Raw genomic sequence first — 26196 nt, forward strand, 5'->3', positions numbered from 1 at the left:
TTAAAATCCACCCTTGCAGTCCCGCCCGATGAGTTTATTCTTGGTATTGAGTTCTGGCCTAATCAAAATGACATAACACTTTGGAAAGAAAATACAGGCCAGGAGCCCGAAGCTAGAGGACAGAATAGCGAATATTTCCACAGCTGTAAGGTACTTCCCTTTGGTGCTGATATAGGCCGGAATAAAAGTGATCCATACTACTACAAACACCAGCAGGCTGAAAGTGATGAATTTAGCTTCGTTGAAATTGTCCGGCAAATTTCTTGCAAGGAAAGCTAAACCAAAGTTAATAACAGCCAAGAATCCCGTGTAAGCCAGGACACAGAATAAAGCTAACGGAGAGCCCGCGTCACACTCCACAAAGATCTTGGGAATCACGGCTTCTCTGTTTTTGTGAACAGACGGCGGGGAGGACAGGAGAAAACCCACACAGATCGCAATCTGGACGCAAGTGGTCACCATTACGATAGCCCGCTGATGCACAGGCCTGAAGCGTTTCATGACGTTCTGGTTGGGCGTGGTCATCCTGAAGGCCAGCAGCACCACGATGGTCTTCACCAGGATGCAGGATATGCAGAGCACAAAACCCACGGCGAACCCCACTTGGCGGAGGACGCACACGCCTCCGCTGGGCTCCCCGATGAAGGTCAAGGCGCAGAGGAAGCACAGGGCCAGCGAGCCAAGGAGCAGGAAGCTGAGCTCCCGGTTGTTGGCCCGGACCAGCGGAGTGTCGCTGTGCTTCGCGAAGGCTCCGGTGATGGAAAACGCCAGCACAGCGCCGAGCACAGCCAAGACGGTCAGCACGATCCCCAGCGGCTCTCTGAACTCCAGGAACTCGATCTGTCTCGGCACACACTCGTCCCTCTTCTTGTTGGACCAGTAGTCCTCAGGGCACTTGATACATTCTGTAAAATCTTCAGTAAAATAACACTGAATCAAGCAGCCAAGTAAGCAGCAAGCAGGAGTTTAGGTACCTGCTGTTGGACAGATTTGAAATGGACAGACACCAATCATGTATTTGCAACTTGATACTAGTCTTCACTTGTCCTGAGGAAGTACAGTACTTTACAAGAGCATTTGAAACTAAATTTATTTCAGTCAGTCCTAATCCTAATGCAGTCCCAGTGTGAATGCATTCCAGTCACTTTACCTCAAGAAAAATCCCTTCTTACACACTTAGTATTCAGGAAGAGAACCTAGAAGCATAAAGTCGTTACTGCCGGCAATTCAGTCAACAGCGCAGGACGTTATGACTTCTTTGTAGCAGCAAGACAATTCTTAAACCATGGCAGGGAATGAGACTCCAGTTGCATAGCAATTTGTTCCATTTTAGATTTTAAAATTTGCAAAGTATGTTACATACAGTAAGGTAGGGGCTGGGTACTGTATGATTTCCTTTTTTGGAATACATTTGCATAGACAGATCGTGTGGAACTATTACAAAAAAAATGCTTTCCCGCTTTGTCAGTTCAATTTGTACAATAGCTGTCAAGTCATCAAACCGTGAACAGATCGAACTGCGATGTAAAGGGAGTCTTATTTCCAGCCAATAAAAAGCATATTATTGAGTGACACAAGAACAGAAAAGGACCAGGTTATGTTGTTTCAGTGCCACAATTTGCTTTGTCTGGTCAAATAATTATTTCGTGCATCCCTCCTGGGTGTGTTACTGTTTATTTGTGGATTCCTGTTTGTTCTCATGTAATTTACAGTAGCTATTTTGCAGCTCATTATTGAACTTTTCCATTCATTCTATCTTTCGGTGATGCATCCCAAGTGTGAAGCTTCACTTACACCGCTGTTGTTACATCATAAGCTACACACATTTCCAGCCACAAATATGATGTCCTTTTTATCAGCAGTCATGTTTTCAGGACCCTACGCAAATGTCATGTCTTTGTAACAAGAGGAACTGACAATGAAAATCTGCAAGCAGCACCCATTTTTCCATTCAGTTTATTTGTCGTATGCACAAGTGCAATGAAATGCTTAAATGCATCAAGTTTTCACCCCTTGATGGTCTTCCTGTTGTCTTGAAGACCATATCCAGAAACATGACATCCTGCTTCACTTGGGTGTGTTAATAATCAGTTGTGTTCAGGAAAAGGCTGGGTCACAAAGACAGCAAGAACCTTTTAGTCCAGCACAATATTTAGTATATTTATTTCATAACTCTGGACGAACTCTGGTTAATTTTCCAAACCTCTGGTTTTTGGTGGAAAAAACAATGCTTATTTAAAATTTATTTTAAATTGTTATTTAAAACAACAATAGGACACCCATTTGTGTTTTCGCCCTTTGAACTTTTAATTACAGATCAAGAGTACGACGTCACATAAGACTGAAAATTGTTTTCAGAACCTTGAGCAAATAAAACAGTACCATTCATGTGAAATCCAAGCCAGAAGGTAAGGAAATGCTACCAACCTGTCCCATTAGAGATCTCCCCATCACGACATTCCACACAATCAAAGCAGCAGATGGGCTCTCCTTGCTTCATGCTCTGTCTTGTACCAGGAGGGCAGCTCTGACTGCAGATTGAGACTGGGAGCTTGAAAGAAACAACACAATCGTTGTATGATCAAAACCTCATCCAGTTCATCAAAAGTTCATCCAGAATTGTGACACATAAGAAACAAGGCTTTACAAATCAGGCTTGAAATGGATTTAATGTGAAATAAAAAATTAAATGAGCAAAATGTATTAGAAGAGGCACCTTTCCCTTTTTAATTAAACTAAAATTTGGAGCCCTGTATCAATAATGAGCTGAAAAACCTCTACTTGGCTTCTGCGTCTGTTTTCTTTTTTCAGTTTTCTATTTTTGTTTCTCATCTGTGGGACGAGCTACTGATTTTCCCAGGTCAGATAAAACATAAATACAAATATTTAGGCATTCTTCAATACTGTACCTCTTTCTTGTTTCCATTCCAGATGATGGAGGCTTGATCAATCCAGAGCTCCTGTCCCTTCTGGCTGCCATCATACCAACCCACTCTCCTCACCACTATAGAGCCATCAGCCTCCTGCTGCCAGTTGATGATGTCATACTTGGGCACAGTGTCCCCATTTTCATCAAAATACAGTTTCCGTCCTGTTCGGTCAACAAACTGCACATTCTTCATATAGTGTAACAGCTGTCAAAAAAACCAAAAAGATACTCCTGTGGTGAAAGACATTTACTGCGCTATTTTCTATATGCTCCTATCTAGGAGTCATGTCCAAGCCACAAAGAATAAAGTATCCCTCGGTCTACAGGACTTTTACAGGATGCAGGAGAAGTGACATGACTTTTCCGAAATGATCATACCCGTGAAGAAAAGCTTTCTGGTCAAATAAACAGAAAGATCCGTAAGTGTATTCAAAAAGTGGTCTACTGATAGGAATTGCAAAAGATGAAAATGATATTTAGAAAAGTGACAATTACTGAGGCACATAATTAGAGTCTACATTTTAATTAATATTTGGCAGCCACGTAGGAATCACTTCAGGAATTCCAAAACAGATCCACAATGAACTCTAGTTTCATGAAAGAAACAGTAGAGAAAAGAGGTTTATTTTTATCGGAATTTAATGCACTCAAGCCTGAAAGGCACGGGACGTCAAAATGTTTTTTCCATTTTTGCGCAGAAAACCTTGAAGTCCCCTGCTTCGACCCGCAATGGGTGACTCTCGCCAGAAGCTCACCCTCCAGCAGAATCTTACCTGCCAGGGTTCGAAGTCACGAGCCTTTGCGCAGGTCCCATTACTGAACGGGCCTCTGCCCTCTTGACAAGACAGCAGGTTGTGCAGGGCGTGAGCGACTGCATATACTGCACTGTATACATTGCAAGTGATCCTGAGATTCGCGGTATCAAAGAAGGTGTTGCCAGCTGTCGAGGGTCTTTCCATCCCAGTGCAGAGAGGCCTGCCTGCACGACTCGCCCCTTCCGCAGGTGAGGCCCAGGTGCAGCCAAAAACGTTGGCCCAGAACTCCTGTACGTAAATGTCTCCTGCACTGCTTAGAGGCTGCAGCCTGGCTAAAAAGGCATCAAAGCCTGGGATGGTGCATGTGGGAATTGCGAACCCCAGAGTCCCGCTGAAGTATGCGGATTGGTCTTTGGCAACGATGTAGGTAGTCGTGCTCCAGGCCTCGCTCGCAAGCCAGGTAATTCCGGTCATGTTCTGCCTGGCAACCTCCTCCACCAAGGGGATCATATTGGTCTCTCCGGAGAACACCACTATCACCTTCGCTCGGGAGTTCTTGATGACCTCCACGACTCGGACGTACCTTTCCCGGGAGTAGACAACTGGGATTCTCTCGGAGAAGGCGATGCACGTGCCAAATTCTTTCACTTTCTCGGTGAAGAGCTGCACTCCCTGAATGCCGTAGGCGATGTCTTCAGCTAGGGTGCCCACCCACTTCCATCCAAAATATCGGACCACGTAGGCAAAAGCTTTGGACTGGAAATTGTCGCTGGGAATGGTCCGGAGGAAGGAGGGGAACTCGTGTTTATTACTCAGGACAGGGATGGAGGAAAAGTAGCTGATCTACGGAGTTAAGGAAGACAGATTCCTCTTAGTTTCTACTGACACGCAGGACAAGCCTGGATCGTGTAACTTCTCGTTGTTCCACGGATGTAAAGAAAATTGAGTTAGATTGACCCGTAAAGCACAAGGAGCAGCAAGGACAATCTGAACCGATTCGTATTTCAGGAAAAGGTCAAACATTTCCAAAAAAGCTTAAAAACTACAGAGCCTTTTTAGCTAACGGAGGTCTGTAACAGTAAAAATAATTTCTATCAGAATCTATAAAGGTTGAAGGATATATATATATAAATAACTGATGAACTATTCCACTGTGAGACAATGAATAAAATCATGGGAAAGATCGATATTTGAGAAAAATGCATAAAGTAATAGCTCAGTTTGTGTTTTCAGATATATATATACAAAATACTATGCATTTTGGGAAAACAAGAAAAATAGCTCAGCCACTGGTTCTAGTATTCCACTGACGTTTTTACCTGAGGATACTGATAAATTCCCAGAATCCTGGCCATCACCATGGAGATGGTAGAGGATGACTCTCCTATCACTGCTGCTAAAGACATGTTCATCTGGCACCTATAGTTGGGCACATAGGTGTCTTGTCCAGTTACCAGAGCAAACATCTCCTCTACTGCCTTGGTGATGCTGTCACAGGTGTCATACATAGAATAACCCAGCTTGAGCGAGGACAGCAGCTGTTCGTCGGCATTGATCTCCTCTACGGCAAACCTCATGGCTTGAAGCCACCGGTAACTCCGCAGGTCGAACCTGAAAACCAAGCGGAGAAAAAAAAACAGAAAAAATATGGCTGAGAAAAAGAATCAAAGCACTCTCAGTGTTAGTTAAGAAGTAACATCAGTCTCAGCACAATGTTCGGTTTAACAGACAATGAGATCTGTTTTTCTCCCCGAGAATCTATAAAAACTAGAGGATTCTATTCTAGATGTTTCTATAATCAATTTTTAATTGTTTTTTAAGGCGTAGTGCATAGTCCACCCGCATTTAAAACTTCAAAGTGAGAAGATAATGACTCTACTGGTCACACAAAACTGCTGGAAAACTTGCTTGCTCGCTGCTTCCAGCACGGATCTCACCTACCGGTCATCACAAGACAAGGGGAGCGGCTCAGTGGCCAAGCTCGGATCCATGAAGTCTCGGGTGCGGTGAAGAGGGAATATCCCACCTAACAGTACATCCCCCTGCCTGGTCATCCCTGGCAAAGTGCGCTCCGGGAGGCTGCACGCTGGGTTGGACTTCCTGGTGGTGCTTGCTGCCACGCTCAGCAGGCCCAACAGCAGCAGGCAGAGCGTGTGTCCCTTCAGCATTCTCACTGGAACCACCTCCTCGACCGGTTTCTGCACCGCCCCGCCGTTTAAATGACGGCACGCGAGCTGATGTCGTGGCAATTGTCAAGAAGGCCCGGGGCCACAGGGGAAGAAAAACCGCAATAGGGGAAATCAGTTTTCGAAATCCTACATTAAACAGCTTAAGTGCTTAGAGGATACACGTTTAAATCAGCTCAGTGAAGACGATGATTGCTCCTGTTAGCTTTCCAATTCTCAGGGCCGAAGTGACAAAAACAACACTTCAAGCTCAACAGCAATTTTGAAGTTGCCATCGCTGGTCTCCAGCACCTCATGAGACAATGTGTGAAGGGCCGTGTTAAATCAAGCAAAGAGCGAGCCGGAAAGCCCCCTTCCCCCACCACCATACAACACCCAACTTTAAGAAGCCCAGCATTAACTTTCCTGTCAGACTATTGAGATAACCTTCCTGCCAAATGTGCTAATGAACGTGAGCTGTATAATGCTTACAAACTAGTATACATAGCATATGTGTGGGGAATGGTAAGATAGTGTGTCAAAGAAAGGGCCTTTTCAGAAGAAAAACCCCAGTTGGTTGATGTCATAACCACTAAGGGCTCCAATGTATTTAATGTATTAGCGTGTGAAGATCAGCGAACTCATGAAACCAGCCTCCAGAGGCTGCAACAGTCAATTGCAATAGAGCGACAGGCTCTATTCACGGCTAACCAAGGCATTCACAGAAAATTAAATGGCATAATGTGAAGCAATTATTTTTAACAACCCTGTAATTAAATTCAAATTGACCTGAGGACTGCTCGTATCATTTAAGAATACAGAGGAGAAAAATACAGCTAATGGTTTTCAAGTTATATTTTGTACATTGCAGAGCTTTTCTTCCCCCTGAGGAGAATGTAACAGCAGTGAAATAATATTAGCTAAATGTGACTGCTGTTTTTTGACAGGGATTATGAACATATTAACTGGTATCCGCCTGCAGTATTTTAAACAGAATACATAAGGTCTATAAACCTATGAACATAACATTTGTTCATTCATTTTGTCATGTCACAAGTATGTATACCGTATATATAGTGATATATATTTGGAATGACAAAGGATATAAGCCAATATAAGAACAAGAAAAAAATGATTGAGCAATTATATTTTACTCTGAATATGAATATTAAACAAATTAGGAATACAGGCACAGTGGTTATAAAAAGTCTACACAACTTTATTGAAATTGCAGGTTTTTGTGATGTAAAGCCAAAAATCAAGATAAATCATGTCAGACATTTTTACATTTTTAATGTGACCTTGCAACCAACAAAACTGAAGACAAAAACAAATAATTATTAGGAAAAATAATTGAAATGAAAAAACCTACAATACTCTGGTTGCATAAGTGTACACACACCCCCAACTAATACTTTGTGGAAACACCTTTTGCATTTATTACAGCAGTAAGTCTTTGTGAATAAGTCTCTATCAACTTTGCACACCAGGATTTTGCAATTTTATCCCACTCTTTCTTGCAAAAAAGTTCAAGCTCCTTCAAATTGCCAGGGGGTCTCCTGTGCACAGCCCTCCCTTGGTCATCCCACAGGTTTTCTATGGGATTGAGATCTGGGCTCTGACTGGGCCATTCCAAGACTTTGATCTTCCTTTTCTGAAGCCATTCCTTGGTTGACTTGGATGTGTGCTTTGGGTCATTATCATGTTAGAAGGTGAAATTACTCTTCATCTACAGCTTTCCAACAGAGGCCAGCAGGTTTTGTGCCAAAATATCTTGATATTTGGAGCTAGCCGTTATCCCATCTGTCTTGACTAGAGCCCCTGTCCCAGCTGAGAGAAGAGAAGCAGCCCCAAAGCATGATGCTGCCACCACCATGCTTCACAGTAGGTATGGTGTCCTTTGGATGATGAGCTGTGTTGTCTTTGCGGCAAACATCTTTTAGAATTAAGGCCAAAATGTTCAACCTTTGTCTCACCAGACCATAAGACATCCAATGCCTTTGATATTCTTTTATACCCCTCTCCTGATCGGGACCTTTGCACAATAAGACCCCGTAGATGTTTTGGCAGCTCCTTGCGGACCATGGCTATCCCAGTAGGATGCAAACACGAAAGTTCCAAGGAAATCCTACAGAAACAGCTGATTTTTAATGAGGGTTAATCAGAATCACTTTCATTGATGGCAGGTGTATGCTACTTACCTTTGGACATGATTTTGAATGCGATTGGTTAACTCTTAACACAGCTACAGCCCCCATTATAAAAGGATGTGCACACTTATGCAACCAGGGTGTTGTAGGTTTTTGTATTTCAATTATTTTTCCTAATAATTATCTATTTGTTTTTCTCTTCACTTTTGTTGGTTGCAAGGTCACATTAAAGATGCAAAAATGTCCGACATGATTTATCTTGTTTTTCTGACTTTACATCACAAAAACCTGCAATTTCAATAAGGGTGTGTAGACTTTTTATATCCACTGTACGCTTATGAACAGTGTTTTTAATCGTTTCCCCAGGAAACTGGAAAGAAAAACAAAACCACTCAAGCTTTAACATGGACTTATTTATTAAAGCTTATTTCTCATTATACAAATTTTGATGTTGAAACTGCATGCAGTGGACCTTTTCTTTTTGAGGCACATTACTAAGGAAAAAGCAAATGTTTCTTTAAAAAACATTAGAGAGTCTGTCATACATGGGATTGCATAAATTAAGCTCAAAATTGGTTTCATATTGCAATTAAACCCAACTACCAAAATAAACATCCATTAGTTACAAGCTGTTGTTTCCTAAGAGGATGTTATGTAAAATATACATTAAAAAAAAGTGAACGACAGAACTGTATGAACATTTTGCATTTAAGACACAGAAGAATCTGATCTTGCATTGTTCAGTTTTGCCAATATCAGAAGAACAGTTGAACCAAAAGAAAAAAGAAATAAATAGCTCTGAGATTACAATAAAATCGTCTGCCTTGCACATTTTGAGCCAAAATAGTAGCCTGGAAAGGCCTGATTAATGGAATATTCCTGGCAAACAGTGTCTCAACCTCACTTTCAACCAGCTGAAATGAGATTTTTACTCAATGCAGAGCAACTGCAACAAAAAATACCTTAAAAGGAGCAGGTGACACAATATACTTGTGGAGCAGCACAAAATTATACTAGCAGGCTACTGCACAGACAGAATAACATCTTGAAACAAAACTCAGAACTATTTCTGCCTCCCACCGTCAAATCCACAAGGACACAGAATATCCTGACAATATCCTGCGACTCCACTCCAAAGCCCCCGAGAAATTGGCAGAACAGAACAACACGGTTTGCAAAGTTACTCTGTATACAATGCTGAAAATTTCCTGCACTTTTGAGGATGTACATCTCTATAAGGACAGAAACTGCACTGACTGTTACCCCCTCTTCTCCCCATTTTTTTTTTCATTTATTTCAAAAGCACTTACAAGGCAGTGCACGCGGCGGACTGCGAGTCAGGCTGCGATCTTCCCTCAAGGGAACAGGCACTAACCATCCTGTCTCAGGATGCCTCTCATTTAAAAAAAACAACCAAAACCCGATGAGATTTCTTTCAACTGCTCTTAGCCCCGTATAAATACGACTAACTCCCTGAAAACAACAACAACAAAAAAAATATAGAACCAGGACAACTGCACTAGTTTCTAATGTTTTGGCAAGACATACATTAAATGGTTAAAAATAAATTGGTCACATCCCTACCGCTTCCTTGATATAGTGGTGGTAACTAGCACTGTGCAAGCAAACGGACAGTCAAGAACAAATGATAAACATGGGGGGGGGGGGGAAGCAACAGAAGTGACTACAAAGGCCAAAGAGACACTCAGACCCCCTTTTGCTTTGCTGCTCTCTGATGCTGCGCCTTGCGTTACCCGTAGGGATGCTCAAGCACCAACGACTGTGATCCTCTGCAGACGTGGGGAGATTTCAAGATCGAGGCCACAGAGAGGGGAGGGGCGAGGGGGCGAGGGGAGGGAAAGGGGAGAAAGACCTGGTGCGATGCAGCGGCCATCAGTGCCCGCTTGTCACAGTACTGCCTGTCAACACTGGGAATGTTCTTCAGAGGGTAGCCTGAAGGCACCGGCCACCACCGGACCACAGCCTTACTCCCACTCCGTGGTCCCTGGGGGCTTGGAGGTCAGGTCGTACATCACTCTGGAGATCCCGGGAATCTTCTTGATTTCGTTCACCATCTTCAGGACCACCTGGTAAGGGAAGAGTAAAGCAGGGAGAGACCAACTTCAATTTTTTTTTAATTCACTGTCAGTTGCACATCTTGGGGGGGGGGGCCTCCAAGAGATTAGCGATGCTCCGTGGCTCAAATGTGCTTGGCAGAGGGTGCGCCGCCGGCACTTTGGGAAAGCCTAGGCCAGCTGGGAGGGCAGAGGAATGGCAAGCAAGCGAAGCTGACACAGCAGGTCCAGGGCTTCTTCCCAGACAGGAGGCAGGGTAGGTCAATTCGACCCCGACAATTGCTAGAAGACAAACACACCGCAGTCCAGCCCGCAGACCCCCAGGAAGTGCCGGGACCCACGAGCCCTTACCTCCTCCGGGATGTGGTTGCCCGGCGTGGCAGGGATGCCGGTCATGAAGTCACTAGTGATGAAGGTGCGGATGACGACGGACCTGCGACACGAGGGCTGCTTCTGGAGCGGGTCCCGATCGAAGTGCAGAGGGGTCAGGATAACGGGCATCTGGCTGATTTTCCCCGAGAAGCCTACAGAGGCAGTTATTGTGAAGAACTTTACAAAGGTTACAAACGAGAGGAGGAGGACCTGGTTGTCTGATAGTCAGTAGCTAATCGATCCCAGAGTCTCAGCCAGCTGTTTCTTGAAAGAAGCCAGGGTATCGGCTTCAACAACACGGCTGGGTAGTTTGTTCCAACAGCCCTCTGGGGAAAGAAATGCCTCCTGTTCTCTCCTACTTAAATGCACTTCCATCTAGTTTCTGTTTGCACCCTCATCTTGGTGTTTCACTCTCACAGAATTACATGCTACTTTATAAAAACCTTTCCCTCCCCCAACAACATACAAAGATCGTAATGAATTTTACTATAGAGGGAAAAAATGCATACCATTGATGGCTGACAAGTTTTAAAGTTTCACACAGGGCGAGTAAAATCCTTTATTTGGACCACAAGGGCTTCCGAGAGCAGTGGGCGCCAGATCTTACCTGACTCCCTAAGGAGTGTGTGGGCGACAAAATCAGCCTGTCTGAGCGTGCTCAGGACCCCCGTCGTTAAGAAGGTGGGGGTGATGTCTGTAGGAGGCTCTTTGACTTGTGGTCCAAACACATACACGACTCTGCAAGGGAAGAAAAAAAAATAACAGCTTTTTTTTTTAAACTAGGACAACTATTTGCAGACCAAAACTTTACAAAGCCTGAAAAGCCTGCCAATGTGGAGAACATGTAGCACAGGGAAACGAAAAGACGACTGAAGCACCTTTACATCTCTGCAGACCTATTTGATTTCCATAGTACTAGCATTCTTCCTTACGTTGTGCTGGCAAACGTTTACCACTTAGCACAGGCAGCAAGTATAATGAAATAAGTAAGTTAATTTAACCATCAGACTTCAGAGTTCAAATGCAATGTATTTCACACCAAGCTAAGCAAAGCACAGAGGAACAACTCATCTCCCAGCTGGCAGAGGACGAACCGTACCTGTTGATTGAGTGACACATGCGTGGGATGAGTCTGGCTAAAAATATGAGAGATTCCCAGTGAGGGGCATCTTTACTGGAAACTCCACACACATAGCTGTACGATCTGCAATCCCCCTGGACAAGAAATGAAAAAGGACTTGCTTACTGAGGCCTAAGGAAGGACCATGTTTCAGCGGGAAGAAAACAAACTGAATGCTGGGCAGCCATGGGGTTTTTCCCTTGCCTCACTAATGCCCCAGCATGTTTCCCTCTCCAGTTCTGCCAATACCTGGCACAGGAAGCAGGCCACCCCCGTTCCATTCCTCTCCTGAAAAACCACAACTGTGAAATTATCCTGACATTTTACAGAGTCAGATTTTGTTTTTTTTAAGACCTAAAAGGTCATTTTATTAGTACTGCAATAACCCTGGCCTGTTTTCGAAAAGGATTTTCTGCTAAAGATTTCTCAGGAAAAACAAAGGTATCGATTCTTCAGAAGCAAAACCCAAGGTGCACTAAACATGTGACGTTAATCAGCCCTGACCTGCAACTTTCGAAAACAATTCGCAGATACACTTCACTACATTGCCCCACTCCTCAGTCTCATGACGAAATCTGAAGCCCCTTCCTGTCAGGTCAGTTGACATTTCTTTTACACAACGAATTTGGGGAATATGGAACACACTACCCAGCCATGAAATCATTAAGCTTCTTTCAAGAAGTGGCTTGGATCACTTTGCTACTAGCAATCAAATGGGCTTGATGAGCCAAATGCTCCTCTCATTCATAACCTCTCTTATGTTCTTATGTCAATTACAGAAATGATGATGTGTTTGGGGGAAGGGAAACAAGACTTCCACAACACAGCACTTTAATTTCAGCTTTTACAACGAGCTGCACGTCCCCAAGCACAAGTCGATATCAGGTAGAAGATGCTTTCAGCTTGTTACTTAGAGTAAACCCTGCATGTGTGTGTGACACTCACTGCATTTCTGTAAGTGCATTCTACATCAGTAAATCTGAGATTCCCTGCAAGTGAGCAAACAGCTATGCCATAGGAATTTTGTTTTCCTTGTGGGCAATTACAAACAAATGCTAATTAATGAACTTAATAAGCTACATCTTTTGGAAATATAAATTTCTTCTCCATTTTAAAACAACACTTTCGGAACATAACCGAGCATGTTCACAGCTGAAGCTGGTTACACAGTCTGTTCTCGTTTCTGACTTCCAAGAATAATTCCGCCTCCAATGCCCAGCAGTCTGACTCGCAGTTAATTTTAGTGCCACATTAGTGTTCAGGAAGATGGAGGGAAAGGCAGCACAGCTGTGGCGGGGAGCTTTTCATTCAGCGTTGCTCAGCCCACCCAGGGGGAACAAGGAGGAAAAAGTTGCAGGTCTGGACGACTTCGTGAAAGAACTAAATCTTTTTAGTTTTGAAGAGACAGTGCTCTGAAGGGACCCAATTCAACTATCAAAATTCTAAAAGGCCCTGGAAAAGTGAGCTGAACGGAACGCATTCAGAATCAGAATCTTGTTTCTGAGAAAATGAACCACAACCAACAGGCAAACACAAACCAGAGAATACAAGTGGATGTTAAATGGAAGTGCATTTAAAACCGAGAATAGGAGAACAGCACTTCTTTACGCGCGGGGCTGAGGGAGACAGGAAGAAGCTACCGAGCCATGCTGTTCATGTCAGTACCCTGGCTCCTTTCAAAAACCAGCTGGATGAGATTCCCAGACAAGTTCGCTTTTAAAAAATGAGCACATGAAATAAACTGAATGGCTTCTTTGCTTGTAACCCTTCTTGTGTTCTATAGGATTCTGTTCCTCTCAGCCACTTCGGTACCAGATGACGTCACATTCTGTAGGGGTTTGCACCTGATTAACTGGAGGAACATGCAGACAGTGCAACAACTGAATTAAAAGGGCAAGATTAAAACATCTTGCCCATATCATGTCAAATATAATTTGACATGATATGACAGGAATATTGTGGATGATTTACTAAAAAGCTTGCAAAGGACTGTAAAGCCTGTTATGGAAGGTGTAAGATTATGCCAACCTGGAGCTAAACTATAATGAAGTCTTAACTGGAACTCAAAACAGATTGTATTAAAATGTTTGCCAAGTTATTTACAAACAGCTCACCACTGACTGCATCTCAGCCACAGACTAGACTGCTGAGGTCAAAGGTTTCTTTGTTGCAATAAACCTGGGATAAACCCCATGACCTGTCTGACGCTGACCAATGAAAAGACCACAATGACAAACAGTCTCATGCACTGCCTGGCAGAAGCATCTGGAAACTGTTGCCTCACAGTTTGTTTTCTTGTTGAGAAAGCCATGGACTCATTAAACCCAAGCTTAACACCACAAGGTTACCATTTCCGTCTGTTATTTTGGGATTTTTAATCCTACTAAAAAGTGGTAGCAGTCACAATTTAGACTTGATGTTTCTGGTGTTTACTTTCGGGTAGCACACCTCTCTTTGAAACTGCAGTGACTGTATTTAAAATGATCCTGTCCACATTTAGATAAAAATGGGCTATTAAGCCTGCATTCATTGTTAAGAAAGCAGACTATTTCCTGGGAAGAGTGGTGGCCAACCCACTTATACACACCTTTCGCAAATCATTGAAATGGATGGGTTTTGGGTTTCAGAAAGTGTAAGTTCTTTACATGTTTTTTTTCCCAAAATATTAGTGAAGTCACACTGGTAGGTAAATGAGGTTATTGGGAGAAGTAAATGCAAGACAAGCAGGGTTTGGGAACCAGTGATATAGTATTGCATGTTACCCAAGCTCCAATTACAAGTAAAGGAGAAAAAGCCATCTGACATGACAGACGAAGACATGAATTAAGGGGGAATATAATAATTATCACATTTCTGTATTTTTAGTTACCAAACTGAATGAGGGAACCAAAAGATAAAGATTTCGAGCCCTTTACATATTTTTTCTTTCTACCCGACACCAAGTCATTAAGGCAAATCAAAACTATTAAATTGTACTTAATTACTACTGGCAGGCTGATGACAAACCTATACACTCATGGAAAACAGTCTGTAAAAAATAATGAGAAAGAAGAAAAAACACATTACTCACCTGGACTCCCACAGTTTTGATTGGCAATAGGAAGGCATTCAGTGAATGTAGGCTAGTAATCTGCATTAATCGCTCCTGCTCGTCTTCGGACACACAAGATTTTACTCTTTGTAACAGGGTGTGTGGCTGCAAAGATCCAAATTTAATGAGAAAACAATGAGAAAAAAACCCACATGTCCATCTTTCACTCCCCTCAGTCCCACTGAGCTTCTGCAGACAAGCTTTTCTGGGCCTAGAGAGAGATCTCTGTAATTTACAAAAGGATGCTGGAGATGTAAACTTGAACTAACCTCAAAAAGCATTGCACATTTAATGACAAGAAATAAAGAAAGACACTAATGCACTAATTCTGCAAGTACAAGATGTACAAAAGCCTAAAACAATCAAAACGTCTAAACATTGTTATGGGGCTAGGCACAGTATATCCCCAGAGAGAAAGCACAAGAATGTAGAAACCAAACAGCCAGGAGCACTTCTATTTGGGGTAAATGCTATTTAAAAATAAAGTGACTTGAAACATGTGGAAGGGGAATTAGAATAGATAGGGGAATAGTTTGGGAATACAGAGTTTACAAAACTTCCTGAACCTCAAACATCTCCTTGCTCAAATCTGACAAAAAAAACTTACAATTGTCAGTTCTTTTGGAGGAATCTTTGCTATTTCTCCCAGGGCCTGACTAGCCCAAATGGGTTTTAAAGGAATATATCATCACCGTAGGGATGCACAATTCACACCGACTGTGAACATTTTTCAGCTATTTCCTCCCACAGTAGTGAAACACCCAGGTCTCCCCAGACTTCCTCCAGCCTGTGGTCGCCAAAGACAAACACACCAAAACAAACACCGAGCAACAGCCCACTTTGCAAGAGACCAGACAGCCAGCGGCGTAGCAGCAACGCCCACTTACCTTTTTAACACTGGCTGAAAAGTCAGCTACTATTTTCAAGATGTTGTTCGTCTCTGCAAAGTCTTTGCAAATATAAGGTTCATCGGCGCATATCACTCTAATGGCCAGTCCTGGACCTAGAGGAAAAGAGAAGTGGCCCTTCGTCACATGAACTTGTGGCTCTCTCGTGTAGGCACGTCCGCACTGAGGACACAGCGCAGATGCTGGTGGGGACGGATCACTACCTGGGAACGGATGTCTTGAAACAATATCTTCAGGCAGCCCCAGCTCTCGGCCGAGGGCTCGCACCTCATCCTTGTGGAAGTCCTTCAGCGGCTCGATTACCTTTCCCTGGTAAGACAGGACAACATCAATTAGACCTCTTGCATCAAAACCAGTTTCCCGTATCGAAGTGAACACAGGGGCAAGGAAGTCTGCCTTTTCACTTTACACACACGCGGGACAAAAGAAAGAAATACGCAAAGGAGTGAAAACAGCAAGAACGGCAGGAAAGAAAGGGAGCCTTTTACACACGATTCACATATTCCTTCGCTGACTTGATTCTCCAGATATAAAGAGAGGAGCTTGGCCTCTGGCTTCAGTTTGAATATTATCACAAATATATACAAAAACTTAGAAGAAGGATCATTCAAACCCTCACACAAGATATTCAAAAAGGGCTGAGATGTAAAAAGAAAATCTGACAAACATTTGTTAAGGAATGTTTTTACATGGCATTCTTTCAGGTGACTAACTGGCATGTGGATGAGATTATAATGCCGTTTCTTCTCTCTGGATAACATGCTTCCGTGTGTTAGAACGGAGACACAAGGCGGGAAGGTACTTTCTAAGCGTTACCTCATCTCTTAGCTTCCTAATAAGCTCTGTGTCATTGTGATGCGTCTTGATGACTTCGGCTTTTCCACTAGCAACGATCGACGCACTTTCAATTAAATCAGGTCGCAACGTGCCCTGAGCGAGGTATACTTCCTCTGGTTTCAGATTCATCTCCCCAATAACTTCGTTTGCAACCTGGAAAAACAAAATTGAAAGAGACTCAGGACGACTCCAAGAGTGAAACAACAAAAAACCTCAACCCTCCTCTAAATCGTAACATTGATGGACTTCCTAGGCTTACCGTTTCCTCCTTCGAAACTTAAGATGCCCTCCTCTGCTTAGATTATGTTCAAAGCGTCTGCTGGTTAGTTTTATTAAAATAAATGGTCAGGACTAGAAAAAATTAACCTTCAGAAAATTTCAACAAAAACGTTTTCTATGTGATTTCACAGGGTGCTACATCCTGTTGCAAATCCACACTTCTCAAAGAAAGACTTGTAGGAAAGAGAAAGCCAAACTAGCAAGTGATTTTCTGCACCTCGTACTGGACAATACTGCACAGCTGAGACTTATGGACATGGGAGGCATTTGGTTATTGGGCAAAATGTGAATAACTAGATTCCGTGTTTGCATGCAAACAAAGAAGTTTCAGTCACACTGATTTACTAGGCAATTTAACATAACTTGAACTTATATTTGGATTTCTTAAATAAAGTGGAATTCTGCCGTATATTCACAACACTTCTAACCTTACAGTGTGAATGTCGGCGTTCTGAATATTAAACATATCACAACCACTGCACAGTACAAGAGGCCGAATGACCAAACACTTGCTATTTGTGCCTGCCCCATCAGCCCTTGTTTTTATGAGCTTCTCCAAATCAAGGAAACACAATGCATATGAACCTTGACAAAGGTGTCGCCTATTATTTTCCTCTTCTCTTCTGGGCTCGTGGTCATATTTAAGGTCTTACTGATTCGCTTTCTGGGGGTTCGGTCTTCTTCTGAAATTGGCAGTGTTGTGGTCCCGTTGTAGAACGTATGAGCTGCATTTACCACTATACAAGGAAGCAGAGAAGGAAAGAAACAGCAGTCAGAAGAACACACTACACAGAGTGCGATACTCTTACTGGAGTCATACAAGAGCCCTCAGTTACCTTTAACATTGATACCAAGCTTCTTTAAAGCCTCTTCCACTGTCTGGCTCTCCCTCTTCCTCATGAAGCCATTGTCTATGTGCACCGCTATAACCTGCTCCTGATTCAAGGCCTTGTTCAACAGGGCTGTGCACACAGTGGAGTCCACACCCCCACTCAGCAACACCTGGAGACACAAGGCAAGCGCCCGACACCTTTCATTAAACCCCTCACTTTTAACACGTGGAGCTCCTCGAAGAGAGAAAAAACATTACAGCACACACGTTATCTGATGCTCATTAAAAACGAAGGATTGCAGGAGTTTAAAAGGATGACCTTTTTTTAAACTAAAGAACTGCAAGCAACCTTTTCACATATTCTGTATATTCTCATTTGTCTGTCATGCATGTGTGCAAATATACGTTTTTAACAAATACTGTTGATCGGGATAGATATTAAGCTCTTTAAGACAAATTAGTTATTGCACCACAGGCTGGTGAACAGAGAGATATCTCAGACCCCTGCAGAGCATTTTACAAGAACAGGATTTATAATGTATCTCAATCTCCTGAGATCAAGCCGATTTCAAGGAAGCAAGGAAAATAACATGAAGTTAAAAATGGCACTATGACAGTTTGCACCAGGAGAAAATGCATATTATTAAATTGTACATATGCTGTTCTTTATTTTATATGTTTTGTTTGCATCATGTTACCTGCATTGTGAGTTTTACTTTCTAACATCCCCTTGTTTGTGAATTATACTTAACTCTACTGGATCACTTCAGATTAAAAAGCAACCATAGGAATGGAACTTAAAGCAATGGTATAGTTGCTCTTTCAAATATTTACAACAGAATATTGAATTAACACAGCTTTGATCCTTCAGTAAGGGAAAATCAAGGGCTGCTTTCAATCATCTTAATTTAAGTAAAAACTGCACTTAAACTGCTCCCTTCATTGTGTTTATTTAAACTTTCACTTTATTTTTATTATAATTCACATTTAACATAGAACTGTATTTTATTTAATTAATTCCCCTACTACTTATTTTTCTTTATCCAGGGAAGCAAGATTAATGCCATGAATTTGCAGTAACATTGTTTGGTGATGACAATGTTCGAGGAGTTATTATACAGGGCCAATATTTAAAAAGTAACAAACACAAGTGTTGTACCACCCACTGCTTGTCATTTCATGTTACTGAGATTTAACCACTTTGTAACACAATACCCAAATAACTTCCAGTTAACGTTTTAAGGCTGTTCCAGCGATTCCTACCAGAACTTTTGACATGTTCACTTTCTCCCTGATCTCTCGTATGCAGGCCTCTTCTCTGTTCTGCACTGTGAAGTTGTTGCTGCAGCCAGCGATGTCAAACAGGAAGTTCTTCAGCATTTCCATGCCGTGTTCCGTGAGATCTACTTCCGGGTGAAACTGAGTGCCATAGAGCTTCTTCTGCTCATTAGCAATTCCTGAAAGCCAGAATGCGTGTCATAATCGTAAAACATTTCCATGTTTCAACTTGGTCAGTTATCTCTATTTTGTGGAAGGGTGTAAAATCTTACCTCTCATTTTTTTGCTCGGTCATATACACCCTGTAACCGAGACAGGGTTTTTGTGCAATGAAACACAGGAATTTGGTGGCCAAAAAAGGAAACCCACGTCTAGATTGTTTGAAAGCATGGCAATTTTGTTTTTATTCAAGCACCTCTCACTACACAGTTGCTATTCCAGCAGGTGAATCATGCCTGGCCAACCGGACAGTACTACAGAGAGGCCTAGGGCCTTTACCTGCTATAATGTTTCCAGACTGCGCCACCACCTTGAATCCATCAGCTACCTTGTCCACACTGTCTCCGTGGGTCAGTAACACCAGCTCCTCCTTCTGAAGGCCTCTGAAGATAGACACATACAGAAAGGGCACACAGTGAAGCACTGCTACACCAAAGCTCCCTGGAACCTTTACAGAAGCCAAACTAGCAGTAACCTGACGCTACGTTGGACACAGGCATAGGCACAATATCATCCCGGATGGTGCTCAGAAATCAGCTGTTACAGGACCATCCAGAAAAAGAATTCCATGCAAAATGACTTGGCTAGAAACGAGTTATGTACTTGCCAGACACTTTCTAATCATTTATGCAGTAGCAAGGCAAGCTAGCTAGTGGCACTTTGATGAACTGAATGCAATTTGTACTCTAAAACTACTCAACCCGAATGTCATATATTTATGTTGCCAACTGTAAGCACAGTGGTGTTGTCTGCATCATGTAGTACCCTGCTCAAAAAAACAGCTCCATGCTGTACATAGTGATAAAGACAAGGAAAAAAAAAACAAGTGCATCCATGCTTATAGAGCCAGAATGTAGGGAGATCAAATACAGGCTGTGGTAAAAAGGTGAGTTTTGAGTTTGGATTTGAAGAGAGTCAAAGAATTTGTCTCTTGTAGAGTCTGGGGAAGGGGCATGCTATAACACTGGAGCAGCGACAGAAAAGGCACAATCACGAGAAGTCCCTGATTTAGTCCTGGATACAGTGTGCAGAGGACCAGCCTCAACTGAATGAAGCCTACAGGAGGGAGTGTAAACGTGGAGCTGTTCAGAGATAGAAATGGTGGGACGCATTATCGTGTCCGATTCCAACACACCTAAATAGGGAACAGGAGTTATCCACGCTGATACTGAAGACTCCATCTTCTCGAACGCTTTTCCTGTGAACAGTGCCTCCAAAGACTTTGTTCATCATCTGCAGAAATACAATAAGATCTTTTAAGGGATGACAACAAAGCATGAAAAAACATGGGCAACCATGGAAATGAGTTATCCACATGACATTCACTATAAATGTAATTTTCTTTTTACACTATAAAAAGAAAAACAACAAGCTCACAGGCAAAATGCATCCATGGCAAACGACGAAATGGCTTTATAGGATTCATGGCTTACCTGCATCCCATAACAAATTCCCAAAATTGGCTTCCCAATGGTAAAAATGGCAGGATCAAACCAAGGTGCGTCTTCAGCATAAACGGAGTTTGGTCCTCCTGATATTATAATGGCGCTGCAAAGAGCACAAGCAAATGTGAGCAAAGGGAAAGTCATCGTCTCATTTCCATTCCTATTATTACGGATCTTCTAAATCAACTTACTCAGTGATATGGTTGACGAAATGTTTGGGGGGGGAATAAAGCAGAAGAACTGAAGGGCCTTTGTATAAAACTTATAGAATTACAGGGCACAGCACAAGAATACACCCTGGGCAAGGATGCCGGTCTATCACAGGGCACACACACAAGGACAATTTAACCCATTTAACCCAGTCAGCAGGTCCGCGGGAGGAAACCACAAAACCCTGGGAGAACACACATTGTCAGAGGCAGAACAAACTCCACACAGCACAGCAGGCACCCCCGCCCAGAACTGAACCCTGCTGAGCTGCCCCTTGTGCGCACCCCTGAACCTGACACTGCAGACAGCGGGAACATCGCGCTGAAGTTCAAGAGCAACCCTCGACCCTCGGATAACCTCCCCGGGTCCGAACTGAAGAGAAACGCTCCGTTTTCAACCCTTTTGTCCTCCTAAAAAGGGGACATTTCCCTGCGATTTTCATACAGTTGAGTTTAAAGGTCAACTACCTGACTTACCATTAGGACCCTAAAGAGGAGAAAGAGATACAAACCACTGCCTTCTGTTATATTATTATTATTATATTGTGAGTTGATCAGCTTTCAGCTCATGTGCCCTTGACAGAAACAACAACGGGGCAGATCTGATTCCAGGACTGAGCTGGGGGAGGGGGAGCAGGGGCTCAAGGTCCCGAGCTGCTACTGTGTACCAGTTTTCTACACATTAAGACCTATTCGTTCCACTGCAATGCAAGCAATGAGCAGGGGGTTTCCTGCCTTGATTAAGAACATAAGAAAGGTTCCAAACGAGAGGAGGCCGTCTGGCCCACTGAGGCCCTAATCCAGTTGTTTCTCGAAAGAAATCGGGGCATCAGCTTCAACAGCATGGCGGTGTAGCTTGTTCCGTACTCCCACAACACTTTTGTGTCTCATTGTCCGTTTTAAATGCACTTCGACCTAGTGTCCACTTCTGCCCTCAGTTGTCCTATTGAGTTCACTAGGAATAACGCAACCAGCACTGGTCTTAAAGCAACATCATGCTGTTTGAAAAGCTCTTTGTTTACAATGCACATTACCTTATCCACTCTGACCAGTCTCAAGGTTTATGAAAGGATCCGGACTCCAACTGAGCAGTAATAGCACTGCTCTACGGATGAATACTAGGCAGGACTCCTACAGTATGTGCACTCTTTTTGTACTGTAAAAGTCAGCAGAACTAAAAGAACATAGAAAAAACTTTTTTTCCAGGCTTGAAGGACACAAGGTGTAAACAACCAAAAAAAGGAATGTGTTTTTACTTGTTCTAACTTTGATCAACTTAAATACAATCATCTTTGTATTTTTTCTACTTCTTTACCATTTTGGGTTCTAATATGCCTGTGGTACATTAATATAGGCCAACTCCCCTGGCAGTACAATTAAGATTTTAGTCTTCTTTTATTTTGAACGCACTCCAACACAGAGATGAGTAGTTAAAATGAATACAATACTTTTTCAGCTTTATTTGTACTTTTTGTTCAAACGTTTGCAGCTCAAAATAACAAACCACACTGCTACACGCCGACATCCACTAAAGAAGGCTACAGGCCAAATATTCTAAGATATTTAATTAACTTTTCTCAAAAAAAAAAACTATTTGCATTTCAAAATGCTTAACAATACGTTTGGCAAAGCTTGCAGAGGATGAAAACCTAAATCTTGACGTCAATTTGAAAACCGCTTGCTGCTGTCCAGAAACAAGGTTCACTATGAAACACGGGAAAAAAAAAATCCAAGACAAGACATAAGGTGAAGAATTATATACCATTCCTGTCCGGACAGCAAAAAAAAAAGCTACCAGCTTATCAAATTTATTTTGCGCCTCTGTGAACTACAAAATACCAAACCAGAGCATTTAAATGAAGCATTCCAAACCTTAATTTCCCTGCATTATCTTCAAAGGACCATGTGAGACCAGTGACACCCCAGAGAGATGCGTGACCAATAGAATGAAACACCATACTGAGGAAATGCTTTATCCACAATCTGTCTCTTAATGGGCCAAAATCTGGCCAAGAGGAACTCCTGTCACTCCCCTGCCGGAACGTACGGTCAATTCAGGACTAAAGGAATTTATTCAGCTCTACCCCTGTGCTACTACCCCTGAAGTAACTCATCTAGTTTCTAAAACCTATGTGACCGTAGCTGCCAAACTGAAACTTCATGGTCATCTTTTATTAAAGGGGAACTGCAGTCCCCATTTCCCCATTTAATTTATTCTTGCTAACAAAATAAATTAATTGACGTTATAGATTTTTTTGTTTTACAAATTTCCAATTCAGCACAACATCGTGAACTTTGTGAAGGTCCTGTAAATCGCCATGCTCTCGCACACGTGCATTCCAGCCCCCACGCATTGCGACGTGATGCGGCCCTTCCTGCTCACTAGTCCACGTGATGACTACTGTAATGCAATGAATTCCGCCTATTTTGTGGTGTAAACTGAGGCTTTTTCAAGTTACCGTGTACATTTTACTTTCGTGCTGGTTTGAAATGCACTCATCAATGCCGATTCCTTCTAACCCCAAACTATAAAAAATGGCATTGCAGCTCCTCTTTAAATGTCAACATCCTGCTTCACAAAGACAGCAAAAGGTCCTCGCTTTGCAGCACCACAGCTTGACAAGCACTTCTCACCAGGCAGACCCCCCAAAAGCACCCCGACCTCCCCCTCGTACCGAAAGCCCTGTTCCCTGATGGCGAAGGCTGGGGTCTCGAGCGGCAGGATCTCGGAGCAGACGAGCAGCTCTCTCACACGCCGGTCGATGACTTTCCCGTACTGGGCTCCAGCGTCCAGGATGACCACCGCCCCCTCGTAAGGGCCCGGCCCCTCCTTGGGTTCTCGAGCGATCTCCAGCTGCAACACAGACAGGACCAGCATGGGCGCCAGCACAGAACATGTTTGAAATCCGAGGACGGCACTCAGAATCCCCACCCGTTCCAGCCTGAGCCATTTTGGGTTTTAGACCGGAGACGCGGGCTCTTGCGCATATGGGGATGCTAGCTGCTAATGAGCTTGGAACGCTAATTAGCTGAAAAATTCATGTGACTTTCCGCTTCATCTATGAAATCTAGGGGAACTGCCTGCGGCTTGCTCTTAACTTGATCAAACATCTCCGTAGGGGTTCTGCCTAGGAATGTCTCACTGCGCAGGACAAGACTAAGTCCACAGCAGATTCTGCCCCAGCCCCCTTCTGCCAACCCATCCACGAGTTTCAGCGTGGCAGTTTAAAACAAGTACAAACCGTCACGCACTCCGAGAAAAGAAAAAAAAACACCTAAAAGAAATGACCTTATTACACCAGGCAGACAAAATCCTCATTACAAAACAGGAAACGTCCTCAAAGATGGCCTTGTGGCTAAAAAAAACAACGTACACAGAAGCGTTGTATTAACGTACTGGATAAAGCAGTTAGATAGAAAAGGGAGGGAAGGACTTTTGAGAGAGTCCGCAGACTCCACTCTCCTTCCCCTGGCACTTGTGGGCTCGGGTCAGTCTCGAGTGACACAGAGCTCTCCTCTGCTGGGAATCAGGGTGCCAGTTTGGGACCGTGGAGTTCTGGGGTGCTGCTGTTGACACAGTGAATCTTGTGGAGCCCCCATGGAACAACTTCGAGCTCCACTGCGGCACCCTGTCCAGAGGGGTACCGCTGAGCTGCAAGGGGAAATAGGGCTGATGGAGAATGTCATTTTCTCTGTTTATTTTTGTTGGGGGGGGGGAATAAAAATTGGATCATAAAAAGAGATCTGAAGAAGTGCAACATTTACTAAACCATTTTCAACATTTCCAATTTAATTACGACGCGAACTGTAATTGTAAATGATGGACGGATATTTCTGTGGGCCCCAATGACTGATTAATTGATTAGGACTTAAAGCAAAAAAAAAAAAATCAGTTTCAAGCTAAAATGTTGCAAAAGCAGGTATATATCCGAATAACACCCATTAACAGTAAAGAATAGGCCAGCACTTTTACAATAACTAAGCTGGTTTTAAAGCTAAGTTTTTCTAATAAAGGTAGTATAGGTGGGTAGCTGAGTCAGCATGCGTGCCTGCAAAGGAACAAGTAATAGGTTTATTCCATGCTGAAAAGAGAAGAAAGAAAACAACATTTCAGCTGTGGAGCTTTATTCAGGTGAAGGCTCCACAGCTGAAATGTTGTTTTCTTTCTTCTCTTTTCAGCATGGAATAAACCTATTACTTGTTCCTTGTTCTAATAAATGCACTTACCACAAGAACATCTCTGAACATTATATCACAGAAAATTAAAAAAACGTTCAATGTGAATACGGTAGACTAGCACTATCCAGGTGTGAAGTAAAAAAAAAACATAAATCACAATAAAAAAAGTTTCTAACGTGCGAGAGTTAAAAAAGGGCAAAGCATCATTTCACTCCCACGTGGGCAGCGAGCATTTCACTTCCGTCTTTGACAAAGAGGCAGAGCTGATGATTTCCACCCGTGCAAAGGCTACAAAAATTCAAAGTGTAGCCCAGGCTCGCAACAAATGTGATTCTGCTGATGACGCAGAAAGTTCACGAACGGTGTAGCCGGTGCAGGTAAAAATAAAAGCACCCGGACCTGTCGGAGAGCACGGATAACTAGTGGCCTATGCAGAAATAAGAAACAGAAATTATGTAAGAAAGCGTCGGAATTACTAAATGGCAGTTCACGCCGTAGGAAGCAACACAAAGCCCTTACACGTCCCACAGACAGCGAAATCTGACAGCGTGTGTGAATTCACCTGGTCTTTTTTTAAAAAAAAAACATCTTTGTTGTGAATGCGGCGCAATCGCCCCCCTTCAGAGTTCAGACAGCGATCTGGAGATCCACGCGGTGTGCATCCGACTGATGCACCAGCCAAGCAAGAACTACTTGTAGCCTGACATAACTGAAAGCGTCTGAAACGTGTTCCCTGCCGGTTCCCGTCCTCATCCGCAAGGATCTGAGCACAAGCCTGGCTATCGCGGGGAGGGGGGGAAATACATACATACATATATATATATTTCGACCCTATGCAACGATCTGAAAGCGCCCTCCCCATCACCCGGGTTGAACTAGTTTGGGAAGCAGGCAGGCCGTGACCGGGGACTATCCCAGTATTCTGATCCGTACCACAAGGCACTTACAGCCACAGGGGGACTGCCCGCACGCTTCACCGGAGAAGGCGAGCACGCTTTTAATCTTTGTGGACGCCCAGGATCGGCGGCGGCTCGCAGGCCGGCGTACTGACCTTGGTGTCCCCGTTGCACAGTGCCATGAGCCCCTGGTGGAATGGAGACCCGTCTCGCTCTGCTCCGCTCAGTCCGGGTTTCGCGCGCCGACCGCTGCCACTAACGTGCGCCCTGCTCCAGCTTTCCCACAATGCCGCCCGCGCCTCGCCGCTCAGCCCTGCGGCCGGCCTGACTGGGAGACTTTGAGAAATTATCCGGGAGGGGGGACAGGGGAGGAGTCTGAGACGCCGGGGCTTGTCAGCGACATTTCTGAAATGGTGGGGAAAGAGCGGCGAGGGGGGGGGGGGGCACTTAGAGGACT

At 43.4% G+C, this 26196-nt stretch overlaps 2 protein-coding genes across 2 annotated transcripts; both read right to left on the reverse strand.

Annotated features, from left to right (window-relative positions):
• Positions 1-5852, reverse strand: LOC148836978 (extracellular calcium-sensing receptor-like). Its single transcript, XM_088914221.1, has 6 exons — positions 5626-5852; positions 5004-5295; positions 3703-4527; positions 2910-3134; positions 2428-2551; positions 1-914 (listed from the first exon to the last, which is right to left on the reverse strand). Exons 1-6 carry the CDS (start codon positions 5850-5852, stop codon positions 1-3), a joined length of 2607 nt encoding a protein of 868 aa, XP_088770347.1.
• Positions 5853-8391: 2539 nt separating this feature from the next.
• On the reverse strand, positions 8392-26155 carry gmps (guanosine monophosphate synthase). Its single transcript, XM_088913156.1, has 16 exons — positions 25895-26155; positions 23340-23518; positions 20444-20558; positions 20146-20243; positions 19290-19393; positions 18777-18970; positions 17518-17683; positions 17267-17418; positions 16382-16555; positions 15769-15874; positions 15545-15660; positions 14637-14762; positions 11546-11661; positions 11054-11184; positions 10426-10598; positions 8392-10086 (listed from the first exon to the last, which is right to left on the reverse strand). Exons 1-16 carry the CDS (start codon positions 25919-25921, stop codon positions 9985-9987), a joined length of 2079 nt encoding a protein of 692 aa, XP_088769282.1. The 5' UTR covers positions 25922-26155; the 3' UTR covers positions 8392-9984.
• Positions 26156-26196: the final 41 nt, after the last annotated feature.

Source organism: Atractosteus spatula, chromosome 4, assembly GCF_055471065.1.
Source record: "Atractosteus spatula isolate fAtrSpa1 chromosome 4, fAtrSpa1.hap1, whole genome shotgun sequence".
NCBI classification, from domain to species: Eukaryota; Metazoa; Chordata; class Actinopteri; order Semionotiformes; family Lepisosteidae; genus Atractosteus; species Atractosteus spatula.